We start from the raw sequence: 17,620 nt of genomic DNA, 5'->3' as shown, positions 1-17,620 counted from the left end.
CTATGTATTATATGTACGTTGATTATTTTAAACAGAAAGCCACGTATTAATGTCTAAAGGACATGTAAGCAATCGGTTAACTCCAGGTAAGCACCGTAAACGTTTGACTAACAGAGACATGGTGAAAGTATGAATAGACCTAAATTTTGTTGTTCATGTATGAAATTTGAATATATTAAATGCTAGTGTATGTTTTAGTACAGGGTCCGAGTGCATGTACTCATCGGGACCGCATCCCTCTGTTGATGTATGAATTGGCCGTTTTCCCGTGCATATAGGCTATAGCTGTGTCTGTTCTTGTTTGATATATTGTAGGAAGTGAAAACATGTGAAAAAAGTTGATTGGCTTTATTCCATTTAACTAGTTGTATGGTACAAAAGAACTAAAGATATTATTACATTACAGGCGTGTAAAAGCTATCGCATGAGCAACTACAAAAACAAATGAAATAATTTTCTCTATGGACTATATAGACTAGTCTTACTATCTGCATGATCAAGTCACTAGTAAGTAGTTAAACCTTTTTCTAGCAGATATGTACAGAATGAAAAACGATTCTTCAAGACAAAAACGAATCAAAGAACGAGGAGGACTCATCGTTTGGTTCTTCTTTTGCTCTAGAGAACCCACCACCAACAAAGTTATCGTTATTACTACCAAATGACCCGGTACTAGTGTTGTTGTTGTGAAGCATTTGAAGCGTATATGGTGCTTGAGAAGAAGTAGTGTAACTAGTGTGACCAGCAATAGCATTTGGTCTAATTGGTGCTGAAGAAGGATCTTGTGCCAGTCTGTTTGTGGAGTATCCACTACCACGAGCTGCAGGTACATCGTGGTTGTGTTTCCCTTCATAGGTCGTGATCACGGCTCTCATATCATGTGATGCTCTCTCAACATGTTTTCTCACTGGACAACCGGGGGTTGTGTACTTGTAGTAGCTTCTGTTAAGATTCAAGTGATAAAAAAACATAAGATTGCGAGACTGTTGATTCTAGTAGATAAGGAAATTTTCGGAAAAGAAAATTTGAATATCTAGTTTCTGAAACTATATAAGTACGGATTGTTTAATGAGTTGTAAATTATTTATTTTACATAATCAAAAATTTGCATGTTTTACTCTTTGAGTTTATTACTTTCTTCAAGTTTGATTCGCATTTTGACTTTCAAGAACCTTGATGATATCAAGAAGCTAAAAATGTTGAAGTTATTTACCTTGGATTAGGGTTTCATTTAACGACCTTTTGTCCGTACTTTCTCCATCTGTAACCATCGTCAAGAATGTCTATATCACTTGTTGTCTGTACAACAATCCTCGGCTCTCTAACTGTCTTGCTTCCATTACCATTCCCAGTACCGTTTGTTTCGCTCTCTCCTTTCCTAAAAAAACACACAAGAAACAAACATTTTAAGAAACTTTCTAATACAAGTAATTTTCAAAAGAGAGTGACGTATGATCTTTTACCATCTCTTTGCTTCAGGTTCACTCCCACAATCTTCTTCTTCTCCTCTGCTGATAACCGTTAACTCATCGTCTCCAAGAGAACCAGAAGTAGTATTATCATCTTGTTGGATCAGAAAGGAATCAGAGTGATCACCATGATGATCAAAAACAGCTGAATGAAACGTGGACGAAGAAGAAGAAGATGATCTTCTAGTGGACTGAGGTTTAGGATGGTTATGGCTTCCCTTATACACAATCTCTGTGATCTGACCTTCTAAAGATGTCTCCACTTTCTTCTTCGTTGGACAGTTTGGGTAAGTACACTTAAGTAACTCTGAGGATTCTCGCTCCCTTTCACCTGTTTCTGTCCGTACTTTCTCCAGTTGTAACCATCCTCTCCTTTCCTCTGCTCTCTTCCATTGTAAGATACAGATTGATGATGAATGTTGTTGTTTTGACGAGTTTCCTGAACATACAAAACATTTTAAACTTGAGGAAACAGACAGTGAAAGTAAATAGGTATTTGAAGTTGGAACATACCTGTGACTGAAAGACAGAACTGTTTGTTGCTGTTGTTGTTGTGGGAGCAGAAACTCCTGATGATTGTGTCTGAAATGGGAAGTCAAAGAAGTTAACGTTGTTGTTGTTGTTCTTGTTCGTCTTCTTTTCTTCGTTTATGCTTTTCTGATTACTTTCGTATGTGACAAGAGCTCCTGTGGTTGGAGAAGCAAGAACCTACAAAACAGAATCAAGAGCGGTTAATTTAGAATCAAGAATGGTTTTAGTAGAATCAAGAATGTTCTAATAAAATCAAGAATCATTTTTAACAGAATCAAGAATGATTTTCGAGAATTTGGAATCAATTCGATGTTATGTCAATAGCTATAGTTTTATCTCAAAAGCAATTGAATTAAAGAAAAAAACAGAGGAGGCTTACGTTAGCAGAGGAGGCAACAAAAGCAGGGGAATCAAGAAAAACAGAGGGGCTGAAACAAGTGGAAGGAGAGACAAGAGATGGAGAGATTGAGATTGAAGGAGGAGCAAAAGATCTGAACTTTGGTGGGATCTCAAGATCTTCAAGAGAAGCTGTTGATGATCTTCCGGACCAATTAGCAGAACCATTCATGTTCTGTCTGGTTCTGCTATTGTCCATAGTAAGAAGAGACATTGTCCATAGTAAGAAGAGACGAAGCAGCCATACAGCAAAAAGAAACAGAAACTTTTCTTTTGTCTTATGAAAGACCGCTGAGATATTTATACAAAGTGGGAGAGCTTGGAGAAGAGGGCAAAGAAGAAAAGAAAAGAAAAGAAAAGAAGAGATGTGATGGGTAAGGCTCTTGAAATGTTTATGTATTTTGTTTGTTATGTCTGTATATATAAAACATGAGAAGATGGAGTTACCGATATCTACCCGAAAATGGCTTCCCCCGGAACATGACTGGGTCAAGTGCAATATTGGGATGGATTTTTCCAAAACCAAGAGCCTTGTGGGGGGGGAGCGTGGGTTCTAAGGAATGAGAGAGGTGTCGTGAAGAGCCTTCTCGGGAGTCAGGAGCAAAGAGGAGGCAAAGATGGTGGTAGTCTTATGGGCTTTAGAAAGTATGAGAAGTCAAAGACAATTGAAAATCATCTTTGCGGCTGAGTTTGGAGATATTTTTGGGGCAATTGAACGACCAAAAGCATGGCCTTCTTTTCTATATCACAGCAGTGAAATGAGGAGAGAGTTGGAAGGGATCACTGAATGGAAGCTACTGGTTGTTACGAGAGAAACGAATAGAAGAGCCTTTTTCATTGCTCAAAGTGTCACAAATTATGGGTTGGTCAACTCTTATGTGGCCAGAGGACATCCTCCCTGGCTGTTTGAGCTCTTTGTAAATGAAAGCCGAGCCCTCTGATTGCTTTTTCGTCTAGGGGAGTGTGATGAAACGTAGGTTTTTGGTGATGGGGAGTTTGGAGCGGTGAAGGAAAGGGGCTGAAGGTTCGTCTCTGTTTCAGATGCTCTGTTTTTTTTCCTCTCTCTGCGTTGTTTATCTTGACTCATCGCTCTGTGTCTGGAACACATGTGAGTGAGCTGATCAATGGTTGTATTAGTTACTAATTGAGGCTTTGCCTATCTTATATATATAATCCCAACTTTTACGGAAAAAATAAAATAAAACATGTTGCATGATCTGATTGGTTAGTTTTTTTCTTTCTAGCTTTGTTTTTTTTTATGGCACAAATGAAGAAAAAAAAAGAGAGTGTAGTTTTTGATAAGGTTTTAGTTTGACCGTTGAAAAGATTAGAAGATGGAGAAGAAGAGGAAAATGAGGAGAGATGGTCAGACCATGTGGCCTTGACTTTGAACGAGACGGGCTTACGTCAGCTTCTTGCTTACGTCATTCTTTTGGATGCCTTTTCGACCGCCACGTGTAGTTTCTTGCGGTTCAATTCATTTGGATGAAAATGCGGTTTTCCATTAGGTCGTCTCTTTTCTTTAAAGCACATGATTAGAGATTAGGAAGTGGTTAATTAGCAAAACCTCCTAATTAAAGTCGTTATTAAATCCATTTGCTGCCACTTGGTGTCAATCTATTTGTTTACTCATGCGCCTCTTACTTTAGTACACGGGTGTAGCCTTCGCAGCCTACACGTACCAAAGACGTGGCATTGTTTGCTGCTTCCAGAATCACTTGTAGTTAAAAAGAATCTCTTAACACATGAAAGCAAGTGAGATACACACATCTCGTTGCCTAGCTAGCTTGCAACATCTCTCTCTTTAAACACAGCGTTTTAAGGTCGGATGCACGGGGCTGACACATCGCGACGGCCGTCGAAGTCTCTGATGGATCGGATGAAGACTAGCTGTTTATCCGTGGCAGTCTCGCTTAAAGAAGGGCTTAGCTACGTCAAAGCCTTCTTTGTCGGCCAGGTACGTTTTTGATATTGTCATTTATCAATCGTTAAGTTTTCTTGAGCATCCGTGTAGTGTGTGGTTCAAGCCACTGAAGGAAACGACTATATACATGTACAAGATATAGATATGATAAAAGAAATTGATCTTAGGAATATCCTGTCCGGTTTTAACACGGTTCAGAGACTCATGGGTCTTGAATCATGATCAGATGACGCGTTTTGGGTGGCTCATGTATTACCTTAATAAATTAAGTACTTCATATTATTATCTCTCTTTTTATTAGCCACTTCATCAAATACTTATGTGCATTTTCTGACTTGCATCCGCGTTGCTATCTAACAAGTTGTACATATACAAGCTTCAAATAGTTTCATATTGTTATGGTCAAATACTATAACCTGTTCATGACTTTTTATTTTAAGTTCTGAGTAAAAATATATTAATTCATGACATTTTTGGTTTGAAAGACAAAGAGGTTGACGGCCAAGAACGAGAAAGAAGCTACGGATGCTCATCTAACAGAGACAAAAATGCAAGTTGAAGCAACCGATGAAGCAGAGAACGCCAAGAAGAGGCTTCATCAATCTTCTTAATGTTTTTTTTGGTAATTTAATGTGGTTTTACTAATTCGAAGGGAATGTCTTCTTAACTATAAGGAGAGAAAAACAAATCTTATACAGGATATTGATTACCGTTGTCTTTAGAAATGGTGTGACGCATTCCGCAAGATTATATGTTTATGTTCTTCCACGAGACCACGAGAAGGGAGTATAAACTTGAATAAACATTTACTCAATAAAGGAATCTTCTCAAAGTGAAAAATATGGTTTCGGACTCGGTAGATGAACTGTGTAGAGTAGTCCAGCCAACGTAACCGTGGAGAAAGAGATGAACGTCACTATCCAGAAATCCTGAAAACAAAAGTATAATCGCATTATAACCTCAAACCAAATCATGTCTTTGTACTGACGTTTATATGTTTAGAAAACATTTAAAAAAACAAACGTAAAACCAAAGACAAACAATTAAACATGACTAGTTGTGTCTGATGGGAAATTAATCATCAACTATTTTGATCTTTAGGGTGTAAGCGGACTATGTTACCTTTGGATTCGATACAATGATACCCAATAGATATGCCATCAAGTCAAGAGCCGATTGCAACGAGTTTTGAACTCCTCCAACAACACAACGGTCTGTTTCTGAAACTTGATCCTGATTTTTAAGACCAAATATCATACCAAAATGTTACTATAACTTTGAATATAACCACAAAATCGAAATAAATTTTTTTGAATTTACCTGCATTTGCTGGATGACGGCAAGATCAAACATCCACAAGCCAAGCCTCGAAGCAGCAACTCCACCCATTAGCATGTACGATGCTATGTTATCCCTTTTAACCCAAATCGATCCAACACATACCAAAAGGCAGCTCCACTGCAAGAACAAGAACTCTACTTTTCTGACTTTTGTTTTTCTCATGTCTCATATACAATTGATTCTTCCAAAGGATTACTCAAGTCACGTAACATGTTCAAGTTCTGCTAGATTCGTATATAATACATTTAGCAAATAAATATATCTAAGGAAGAATGACAAAATGAATTGTTATAACCAATTAGATGAACCAAAATGTGGTACATATTTCTTGTTATTTCTGTTTAGAAAGAGCACATACATTCATTCATATAGTAAGCTATGAGAATCTAAAACTTAGTTAATGCAAATAATTTGTAATAATTTCATATCACTATTGTGATTGCCATAATTACAGTGATTGGCAATCTCTAACATAACTCATTAAAATGGATTAGCAGTTTCAAGATGATAATATACCTGCGACCAGAATGACCAGAGGCCGGTTCTCAGCGTTGAGATACGGCTTTGCATTAGAGGATAGACGACTGTAGCCGCTAGTCCAACCGTGGCACTTATTCCCCTGCCTATACCATTGATATATGTAGCCGTTATATGTATCCCTTCCCACTGCAATGTAGCCGTTATCAATGTTCCAAAGCTGTGCCAACGCAGTAAAGAATAGATAAATGATATTATTTTGTGCAGGCCTGTCCGTAAATATAAAAGACTGGAAGCACAAAAAGAATGTTGGACCTGTTAGTAAGTAACTAAAAGAAAAAAGAAAAATGTGGCTGCAAAGAATGGAACTTCTCACCTCGAACACCCTAAAACCCACCCAACGCCAACTAAACTACCAGAGATTTGCCAAAATGAAGGGCCGAAATATTACATATTTATCATTTGTGTGAACGGGTTGATTTGTAGAGTTTGTTCATCTTCAAGGATTATAAGACGAACCCTGTTGACTTTTAGGCTAAGGGTTTAAAAATTGGACTCAATCTGGACTAAAGCCCCACTACAACACTCCAGCGTGGATTCTTCTGATAACGACATTGTATCCGATTCCAAAGTTAGTTCTATATATATCACCCGCAATGAGGAAAAGAATTGCCTGGAATTTTTAAGCCGAATCTCTCTCCTCTTTTTGTGTTAACTAGGTCGGCTGTCTAGCTCTTCGATTCTCTTGATGGTTCTAATCTCTCCGTCGTTGAATCTCCGGAATCTCCTTTTCCCTTTGTGTTAACAAGGTCGGTTCTCTCTCTCTGCTCTCTCTCTCTCTCTCTCGGTTTATTCATTTGGGTCGAGTGGATTCTCTTGATTATGACGTCGTTTTATCGTTTTATCTCTCCTTGGAATCTCTGTCATATATTGATAGTCCTGGTTTTGATTGTGGAATTTTGTTGTAGATGTGTTTTTTGGATGCCGTTGAGTTACGTCTCACAGGAATGCGGAACTTTGTCTCGCAATCATGGAAATATCTTTTCGCCGCCCACTTAGCAACAATTGCCTCCTCTTCGTTTTCATTTTATGCTCTGTGCGCTTGGAGAGACGATGAAGCGACCTGGGGGATTCAATTATTGATGATTGTGATGTTATTCGTGTCCTTCCTTGACTTTTTCAGTGTTTCCTTGGTTCTCCTTCTTCGAGATGATGATGATGATGCAGCAATGGTGGGTGCAGTGGCAGTTCGACTTCGACCAAGTTTGCGTGCATTGACAACATAGTTGTTAAAGACCGTGGCTCTCGGAGTTTTTCTAATGCTAGATGGTGAATTTAAGAAGGGCAAAAGGCTTTGGATGGCTCTGTTTTGTGTCTCCTACAATCTCCACATCATACATCTGATGTTCATTTTCCATATACATGAAGATTGTGACTTTGCAGCAGGATTTCTTGCCGCTTCTTTCAGTCTAGTGGTGGATGCGATGCATGATGATTGCAAGCTCTTACTTTTTCCTCCTGTTTGGTTTCTTGTAGCTCTCTTGGCATGTTACAAGTGCATCGTTATTCTCGGGATGGTGGCTAAGGCAGTGGTTGGCCAGGCCTAAACGGTTAGGGATATAGCTGTTTCCACTTTTTTTCTCTTTTGATTAATTAGAGCTGTTTCCATTTTAATTCTTAAGGGGGTGTTATTCAATCCAAGAATTTAATAGAATTTGAAAGAATTTATAAATAATAATTTTTGTAGTAGTTATGAGGGTTTAATGCATTTACATAATTTTCATGTTTACTTTTCTTATGGATTTTAAAAGAATGCACTTAAATTTGATAGAATATCAATTTCTCTAAAATCAATGAAAATTTTGATTCTTTATTATATTGAAAAGATAACAAACATTATTTTAGTTATAAAACTGAAACAAATATAACAGTTACTACTACTACAAAAGTTCACTAATTGTAGCAGTTTTATTGCATAAAACAAAATAAGGATATATTCGTTGTGCTACACTTTGACGATGAAAAATATTTGTGTTATTTCAATTTTGTCACTTTTGTTTTCATTACTTAAGAAATAAAAAGAAAATATTTTATCAAAAAAAAGAAGAAAAAAAGAAATAAAAAGAACATTCATTGTGTGATCATCATAGTTTCACGATTTATTTAGGATTTGGGATAAAGAATTTTTTACTTTTTATAGATTTTGTGCCATTTCGAACAAACTCCACTGGTTTTGATGTTTTCTCGTTTGGCATAAACGACATTTAATTTGTTTAATCTGTCCTTTATTACGTAGTTCATGCATTAAAACAAGTCTTTTACAACTTTTGCATAGACATTTGCTATCATTCATCAACAACATTTTATTATCACTACCAAACATATATCCAAGTCCTAGTGGATGGAGGTTATCATTATTATACTTAATGTTAATTCAATCAATCTAGGATTGCTTGGCCAAGTAGCAGTTTCATTTTAATTTGGATCTTTGCATTTGGAGCAATATGAAACATAAGACGGAGTATAACCAAGAGGAACTTCACATACGATAAATATTGTTAGGGCCATTTCTTGTAAGAAAATTTTGTCACTTGTTGTGTCAATTGAAGTCATTCTTCAAGGTACTAGCGATGGCGAATTTGACCATTTGGCAACATTTTCTTTTTAAAATCCATATTTAAAATCCGCGTAGTCTCTTCAAAATCCAAACCATACATCGATAACATTTTTGTGATGTAAAACATTATTCCCACTATTTAGAACTGGGGTAGACAAAGTTCAAAGAACCAAGTCATTTCTCCACCGGCCCATACTCATTTGGCAACTTACTTCATTTGTTCATACGTTACAACTACCACTTTAAATATTCTTAACAAAATTTTGCTTAAGCCTTTTAAATGTTCATTGCTGCCTCTGAGTTATAATAATGTTCGCAAGAGCTAATATATAAAAAACCCTCAAAATACCATTTGTTTTACTTAAAAGATTCTAAATCAATCAAAATATATAAACCAATAACACCTAAGTCAACTCGTTTTTAAACAAAAAAAAACACTAACCAATGTTGTAGTTATTATATTCTCTTGACCAAAGTTGTAAAAGGAATGAACTCTTGTAGCTGCCTCAAACGAAAGTTGTTTCAAATGAATTTCGTGAAACTAGAGAAGATGCTCAAACTGTATTACGTGTTGCGACATTCTTAATCCTCTTGTTAAAGTTAATTGTAATGTGACAATTGACGCACATGCAGACCAAGATGCCGAATCTTCACCAGTGAATAATGGTGATGATGTATACGCTTCCGGAAACTACTAGTTAAAGACTGATGTGATGATTCTGATTCAGATTCAGTTCAGATGTTTATGTATGATTGATGGCAAAAAAAATTTTTGTAACCATGGTAAGACTTTATTACCAATTTTCGATTTTTGACAGAAGTTTTTTGTTTTAAAAGGAATTTTCACAGAAGTTAAAAACAAATTAAAGAAAAAATATAAAATACCAAAGCAAAGAAAAGCAAACACTCTGAGCAAAGACCTAAGATCAACAATGGTTTTTGTTTCTTGGAAGTGATTCCTAAAGCGTTAGAAATTGTGAAGAAGGTTATGAGCAAGGAGAAAGTGATAAGGATTTGATGAATACCATATCCTCTACTTAGATTTTAGAGCATTTTTAATTCTACTACATTCTTACTCATTTACTACTATTATTCTATTTATAGAGTAATGATTTTATTTTTTACTTATTACTCTATTTTTAATCAAAAAATGTAGATAGAACTTAGAGTGAAAAGCAACACTATTATAGAGTTACTGCGTTAAAAAAACACAAAATCGAGCAAAAAATTGAGATGCTTTTGAGCCAGGTCATAAGAGACATTGTCGCTTATACGAGCTATGGTTCATCTTCGTTACTATCTCTCAATCATTGCGAGTTTAGATTTCTATAATTTCAACTTCGAAGTATGTTGTTACGTGTAAATAATTGGTCATTAAGAAAGGTTGTGGTTGAACTCGGTCTCCGCGCATCAACCACAACCTACTAAACCAAACCAATTTCAAATTCAAACTACGTCACATTTCACAAACAATGATCTCTAGAAATTATTGTTCTAAGAAATAACATACTAAAATAAAACACAAAATATTTAAAATGGTGTTAACCGGATAAAACATACAGATGTCAGCTAAAAATAATATTAGCTGGCACTAAGAAAGGTTAGACGTCTAAATGAATCAGTGTCACCAAAGCTTGTTTTGTAGACTGCTAATTTTATATTTGCATTGCTAACACATTATTTTCATATATTTTATAAGTTTAATAAACTAGCCGGTAAACAAATTTAATGTTAGTGATAGTTATCTGCTATTAAAGTCTAAATTATTAACATTAAAGAGGAAGTAACAAATAAAACAATTCTTGAATCAACACTAACTAACTGAGCCAAACAACAAAATACTAAATTGATTGAAACATTTGTAGTTTTGTACAATCTCGCTGCATTGTTTGTTGACTAACAGTTATTGTATCTTAACACCAAGATTGTAAACCTTTATCAGCCAGAGCAATTTAATAAATGGAAACAAAGATGTAAAACAATAAAAGAAAGTCACATTCTCTTTCTTCACTTTTTCTTCGTACTCACTTTCATCAAACCTCATCTTATCAAGAAAGAGAGAGAATAAATGATTCATCAATGACTTAACTTATAATAAAAAGAATTAAGATTTAGAAATAAAAGTTGACGAATTATACCAAATCAACGATGGTGAATCTAGTCTTCTTCTATTCTTATATAGCTTCTTCTAACAGCCTGTAAATTTCACAAATCAAAGTGATTCAACACCAGTCCGAAAAAGGATGATGATTTTCGTTGGGCGATCGTCACCAAAGGCTTTACCTGCTGCTCTCCATTATTAAGATCACCGAGGCATGATTTCATAAGTTGTTTTAGTGGAGAAACAAAGGAAAAAGGATAAAGAAAGTTGTTGCCAAAAAAAAACAAGAAAGGGATAAAGAAAGCATACCCACCAAGATTGATGTGCCCCAGTCCATGGACCAGACTGATCAGAACGCTCCAGACGTCCCAGTTGAGGTTCATCCTTCCGATCAGATCAGACAGACCAATCGGGCCGTGTACCGTCTCGATCCACTTACATCCGGAATGAAGCTTCGACCAAGTCCACGTCCTGAAGACCAAACGGAACGAACCAGTATGCGACCTTCCCAGCCATCTCGACAAGCCAAAGCCAACAGCCGAGCCAGACTTGACATGGATCATGCCAGACTTGACCTTGATCATGCCAGACTTGAGAAAGATCATGCCAGACTTGAGAAAGATCATGCCAGACTTGAGAAAGATCATGTCAGACTTGACTTGGATCATGAGGTTTCACAAAATGATCGAGACTTCTCTCTTTTGGCTCGATTGGCTCGTACCGCATGTACCAACGACCGTGGTGATGATCTCTCTACCTTGTTCGATCCGATCATGGACTTTTCCTTTGGAAATTTCTCTAAGGCAAGGATCCTTAAGCTATCAGAAGACTTGGGCTTTGTTGGAACACAACTTGTCCGATCAGAACGTCCCGCGGCCCTTGCTGATCGTCCCGCCTATGTGCTGATCCTTACTGCTTTGGACTTAGCCGGTTCGGATGCATCTGGACAGAAGCCGAACGGTCACTTTGACTAGCTTATCTCTTTATTTCCGTGTATTGACTAGATCTAGATCTAGATCTAGTTTTCTATTTAATTCCTAGATCTACAAAACTCTATAAGTATGAAACTCTTTCATTTTAATAAATGAGAAATCGATTTTGTCTAAAACTTTTGAGTTAAAACTCTTAGTTCTTCGTTTAGAACTTGTTATTAGTTTCTTGGTGAGTCATATCCAAGTAAACACTTCCTCAAATCGTTGGTCTTGTGAGTCATATCAAGCAACGACGAGAGATTCTTCACTTGGTGGTCTTGTGAGTCATATCAAGCACCATTTGGAGTCGGGAATATCGAAGGCCTTTCCGCAACCTTCGTGCGACCCTTCAATCCATTCAGTTCTCCATCCGGAGTTCATATCCAAATCTGATCCATTCGAGTGAGCCGATCTTAGGGTCCTTCAAGTGGTATCAGAGCCACTCGTTTGGTATCTTCTAAATCTTTCATCTTTCTCATCTTCCATTTCTTCATAAACACTCTTCATCTATCTGTCTTGAATCCGGGCCCCTCATTACCATCCTCAATCTATCAAAAAAAAAAGAAAAGGAAATTCGAAAAGTTTTTCATTTGGGATCGGTGGTGGAAGAGAAAGCCTGGTGGCTGAGGAGAAATCCAGTCTTTGAGGTGGTTAAAACGGATTCCCAAAACAAAAAAATCTCGTATCTTTCTCTCTTTTAAAATTCCCTTGTGTTTGCTTGGATTTTGTCCATTAAAGTTTCTTTGATTTGTTCTTCTTAGAACTTTGAGTGAAAAACTTGTTGTGTGACCATCAAAATTCTGAGAGAAACACGTGTGTGGGTGAGGATCAAACACTTGAGAGAGTGAGGATTTTTATCTAACGTTTTGTGTTTAAGAAATTTCAGGAACCATGAGTAGTGATGATGAACGGAACCGTCCCGGAAACTCAGTTGCTGGATTGTCTAACCTTCAAATGCGTGCCTTGAATGATTCTATTTCTAACATGTTGAACGCAGGTTTAGATCAGATCCATCAGAGGCTTGATGAGATTCAGGCCAGCCAAGCTCCTTCTAGAACCGGAGCAAGAAGAGACCGTCCGCGTAGGAACACTTGGTCCGACAATGAGATCCGAGAGGAGGATGATCAAGAGGACGAGGCCAGATCAGCATACCGTCCAAGAAGAGGTCCTAGAACCCGAGATCCAGGTGATGTCAATCCTTTTGCTAGAAATGAACGTACTAATGATAGCTTAAGTGAACTGAAACTAAAAATTCCACCTTTTGAGGGTAAAAATGATCCTGATGTTTTTCTTGAATGTGAAAGAAAAATTGAACATGTCTTTGATTGTCAAAACTTTTCTGAACTTAAGAAAGTTAGACTAGCTGTTACTGAATTCTCTGGTTATGCTATTAATTGGTATGATCAAGTTGTGACCCACAGGAGGAGAACAGGTGAGAGACCGATTGAGACATGGGATGAGTTTTCCATGCTGATGAGGAGACGATTTGTTCCTGCTCATTATCACCGAGACCTCCACCAGAAACTCAGACGCTTGCTTCAAGGCACTAAGTCCGTGGAAGACTACCACCAGGAGATGGAAACTTTGATGATCAAGGCTGATGTAGACGAGCCCATGGACGCCACTATGGCTAGGTTCCTCTCTGGCCTTAACCGAGACATCCAAGACCGCATGGAGCTTCAAGAGTATGGTAGTGTGGAACAGATGCTACACAAGGCCATCTTGATTGAACAACAAGTTAAGAGGAAGAGTTTCTCAAAGTCGGCCATTACCTCTAAACCGACCTACTCTCCCAAACCGGCTTTTGCTCCTAAGCCAAGCTACCAAGACAACGGTAAGTCTTCTTCCACAACACATAATGCTTTTAAAACTGATGCCCTTGCTCGTGATGACAAAGGAAAGGCAGTTGATGCTTCTGGCCGAGCAAGAGACATTAGGTGCTTCAAATGTCAAGGTCTAGGACATTTTGCCAAAAACTGTCCCAACCAACGAGTGATGATTCTCATGGAGAATGGAGAAGTTGAATCTGAGAATGAGCAGGAGAACAAAGAAGATCTTGGTCCGATCTTTGATGAAGAGGATGAGTCCTTTGGATATCCGCATCACGGGCCACTACTCGTTGCTAGGAAAGGTATGGTCGAGTCTATTTTCGATGAAACGGACGGCCGCCTGGTCGATGGTTCCGTCCCAGCCTTTGATGATGAGTCCGACCCGATCTATGATGACGAGCCTTGCTTCGACTATCCAGCTCATGGTCCTCTACTTGTCACAAGAAGAACTCTGAGTGTCCAACCCAAAAACAATGAAAAGGAACAAAGAGAGAATCTCTTTCATTCTCGATGTTTAGTTTCTGAAAAGGTTTGCTCTTTGATTATTGATGGAGGGAGTTGTACTAATGTTGCTAGTAACACTCTTGTCAGGAAACTAGGACTTGCTACTCGGCCTCTCTCTCGTCCTTTCAGGTTGGAATGGCTAAACGAGGCTGGAGAACAATATGTGAAAGAGCAAGTCACTGTCCCTATTACCATTGGCCGATATGAGGACGAGGTCGTTTGCAACGTTCTTCCTATGGACGCATGCCATATTCTCTTGGGCCGGCCATGGCAATTTGATAAGAGAGCCGTGCATGATGGCTTCACCAACCGACACTCCTTTGATCATAAAGGGAAGAAGATCACGCTTGTTCCTTTGACACCTCTGGAGGTTCATCAAGATCAGATCCAGCTCAAGAGGAACCGTGACAAGGAACCCAAGCCAGATGAACCTGAATCATCCCAACGGAACTCCAATTTCTATATCAAACAAAGTCAGGTCAAGAGATCTCTTTACTCTCAAAAGCCATTTCTTTTACTTGTGTACAAAGAATCTCTTATGGCTTCTTCTGACCTTGCACCGGAGATTCCGAGTGAACTTTTAGATGTTTTGCAGAAGTATTCTGATGTTTTTCCAGGTGAGAATCCTAGGGGATTGCCACCAGTACGAGGCATTGAGCATCAGATCGACCTTGTTCCTGGCGCGTCTCTACCAAACCGGCCAGCTTACCGTACCAATCCGGTGGAGACCAAGGAACTTCAGAAACAGATTGGTGACCTTCTTGAGAAAGGCTACATCCGGGAAAGCCTCAGTCCTTGTGCCGTTCCTGTCCTTCTCGTGCCCAAAAAGGATGGTTCTTGGCGCATGTGTGTGGACTGCCGTGCCATCAACAACATCACGGTAAAGTATAGGCATCCCATCCCTAGGCTAGACGACATGCTTGATGAGTTGCATGGATCATGTGTTTTTCTAAAATTGATTTGAAAAGTGGCTATCACCAGATTAGGATGAAGGAAGGTGATGAGTGGAAAACTGATATTCCGTGTTTTTAACGGTTTTAAACTCGTTTTGGAGCAATTAAATGGTCGGTTTTAATTAATGTTTTGGTCTATTTGATGCGTTTTGGTGTTCTTAAGTGTAATATGCAGGTTACTAGATAGCTTGAAAGAAAAGAACGCATTCGGGATTTATTCAGAAGCAAGATGGACCGAACAATGGACCGAATGAAGTATTGATCGCACAGAGCACTAGATCGACCGATCCGGGATATGTGGATCGACCGATCCTAGGCTTTCATACACGAGATCGACCGATCCGGGCCATGTGGATCGACCGATCTCAGGCGCTACGGGCTCCACACGCACAAACGAGCTTTTCACTCCTTTTTACCCACTCCCCTCAATAATTCACAAAAGAACTCGACCTTTGAGACTCAGAAAAGACCAGGGGCGACCAAGAAGGAGATTTACAAGTTCTAGAGAGAGATTTGAGAGTTTTTGTTCATCTTTTGTGTGATTTGTGAAGATTTGTGAAGGAGTTCATCTCAAAACCATTTGGAGAAGATCTTCTGAACCTTTACTCTGTTTTAATACAATCTTATCATGTTTTCTTCATCAAAATCGTTTTGTTCTTGCTTAGTTATGTGTGAGTAGTCATCTAGTTGGGTTTAGGGGTTCTCATAGGGGATTTCTTGATGTTTTGATTCATAAAACGTGTGTAGACTAAGGGATTACGTTTTGGTTCTTCATCTAATGGATTTCTTACTGCTTGAACTGAATTGATCACTTAGTTCATGATTTCAGATTGTTTGATGCACCGAAAGTGATTGTTTGAACTTCCGAAAATACTTTAGATGAGCAAAGTGTCCTTAACCCTCGGAAGTTGATGTTATTGCGCTTTGTGAACATATTGAACCTGTTCTTAATGCTTGTTTAGAAATTGAAACTCAGCGGAAGTTAGTGTGGAGATTTCTATAACATAGAGAATTAGCGCTACGGAAGTAGGTTAATTCTAATATCGTGTTTGAGTTCTAGACGGTTCTTAATATATCCCTGTGTCTGCCATTAATTGTATCTTGATTAAAAAGAAATCCCTGAGAATTCCCAATGCCCAACGTTTGTTTTAAAATAGTTTTCAAATCGTTTAAATCATCTTTTTACATGCTTGTTTATGCTTTGTGACACTAGAGAAAATTAAATAAAAACCATCAAAAATATATCTTGATTCGCTGTAGCTATTAACTTGTCTGCAACTCTACGTGTGATCATCGGTCCCTGTGGATTCGATCCCGTATTACTACTGCGTACTTTACTGTGCACTTGCAGTTAGATAATCGGGTTAAAACTCGAGACATCAAGTTTTTGGCGCCGTTGCCGGGGACCATTTGGTCACCCTAGAGTTAATGATCAGTTTAAGACTATAGCATTTTCTTTATTTTGTCTAATGTTTCTGTCTTTCTCTTTCTGTTTGTGTTTTCAGGTGAATGAGCGGATTTCATACTAGAAGCAAAGGATCATCGAATTTAATACCTTTGGAGTTAGAGCTCGGCCGCCTAGAGAGACAAGTGAAAAAGAAAAGACTTGAGTCCGCTGAAGAGGTTGAAATGGCTGAACACCAAGAAGACCAATTTCAGGACAACCCGCAAAATCCAATTCCTGTAAATGAACGAGAAGGCAACAATGCTGGTGATAATCAGCAGGCTGGTGTAGCTGCAAGACAACAGGCTGGAGACTATGGCATGCCTAGGATGACGCTTGCACATTATGATACACCAGATGCATTCTATGCCGATCGTTCTGGGATTCGCCCACCTCCCATTGAGAGAAGAGACTTTGAGATCAAGACTGGTCTCATTAATTTGGTGGAGAAAAATCCGTTTCATGGAAACCCGTCTGAGGACCCGATGTATCACTTGGAGCATTTTGAGCGAGTCTGTGACACCAGCAGACATAATGGAGTTCCTCAAGGCGCTTTGAAATGCAGGTTGTTCCCGTTTTCCTTAGCTGATAAAGCTATCAGATGGTTAAAGTCCATCCCTCCAGGATCTCTTACTACATGGGAAGAGACAAGAGCTGCTTTTCTACAGCATTTCTTCACCAAGTCAAGGTCCACATATCTGAGAAGCAGAATTGGAAGCTTTCAGCAGCTTGATTCAGAAAGCTTTCATGAGGCTTGGGAGCGTTTCAAGGAGTACACACAGGACTGCCCTCACCATGGCTACACTGATGTGAGTTTGCTGAACATTTTCTATAATGGAGTTCATGAAGAGAGTCAAGATGCCATGGACACAGCAAGTAATGGTGATTTCATGACCAAGACTGTTGAAGAAGCTTACACCTTGCTGAACAACCTGTCATCCAGCAAAGCAAACCGCAAGTCAAGGTTTGACACCAGCCAGAAGGGTGTTGGTTATGAATCCAAGAAGATAGATGAGCTGAATGCCAAGATTGAGATGCTTCTCAAGAGAGATCAGAAATCTGT

The 17,620-nt window shown here is 38.5% G+C and overlaps 1 protein-coding gene, 1 non-coding gene and 2 pseudogenes across 2 annotated transcripts; 1 reads left to right on the top strand and 3 right to left on the bottom strand.

Moving 5' to 3' along the window:
• Positions 1–327: 327 nt before the first annotated feature.
• Positions 328–3,582, bottom strand: LOC106348627 (annotated as a pseudogene).
• Positions 3,583–4,028: 446 nt separating this feature from the next.
• Positions 4,029–5,096, top strand: LOC106348631. Its single transcript, XM_013788397.3, has 2 exons — positions 4,029–4,353; positions 4,806–5,096. The coding sequence occupies exons 1-2, from the start codon at positions 4,225–4,227 to the stop codon at positions 4,929–4,931; spliced, it is 255 nt and encodes an 84-aa protein (XP_013643851.1). The 5' UTR covers positions 4,029–4,224; the 3' UTR covers positions 4,932–5,096.
• LOC125590633 lies at positions 4,997–11,372 on the bottom strand (annotated as a pseudogene).
• Positions 11,373–17,252: 5,880 nt separating this feature from the next.
• On the bottom strand, positions 17,253–17,359 carry LOC125590882. Its single transcript, XR_007326884.1, has one exon. It is a non-coding gene; the product is annotated as a small nucleolar RNA R71 (small nucleolar RNA).
• Between the last annotated feature and the right edge of the window lie 261 nt (positions 17,360–17,620).

The sequence above is a fragment of the Brassica napus genome, chromosome C7 (assembly GCF_020379485.1).
Source record: "Brassica napus cultivar Da-Ae chromosome C7, Da-Ae, whole genome shotgun sequence".
In the NCBI taxonomy this organism is placed as follows: Eukaryota; Viridiplantae; Streptophyta; class Magnoliopsida; order Brassicales; family Brassicaceae; genus Brassica; species Brassica napus.
The sequence above is the reverse complement of the archived record's forward strand: the minus strand, read 5'-3'. Positions and strand labels throughout refer to the sequence as shown.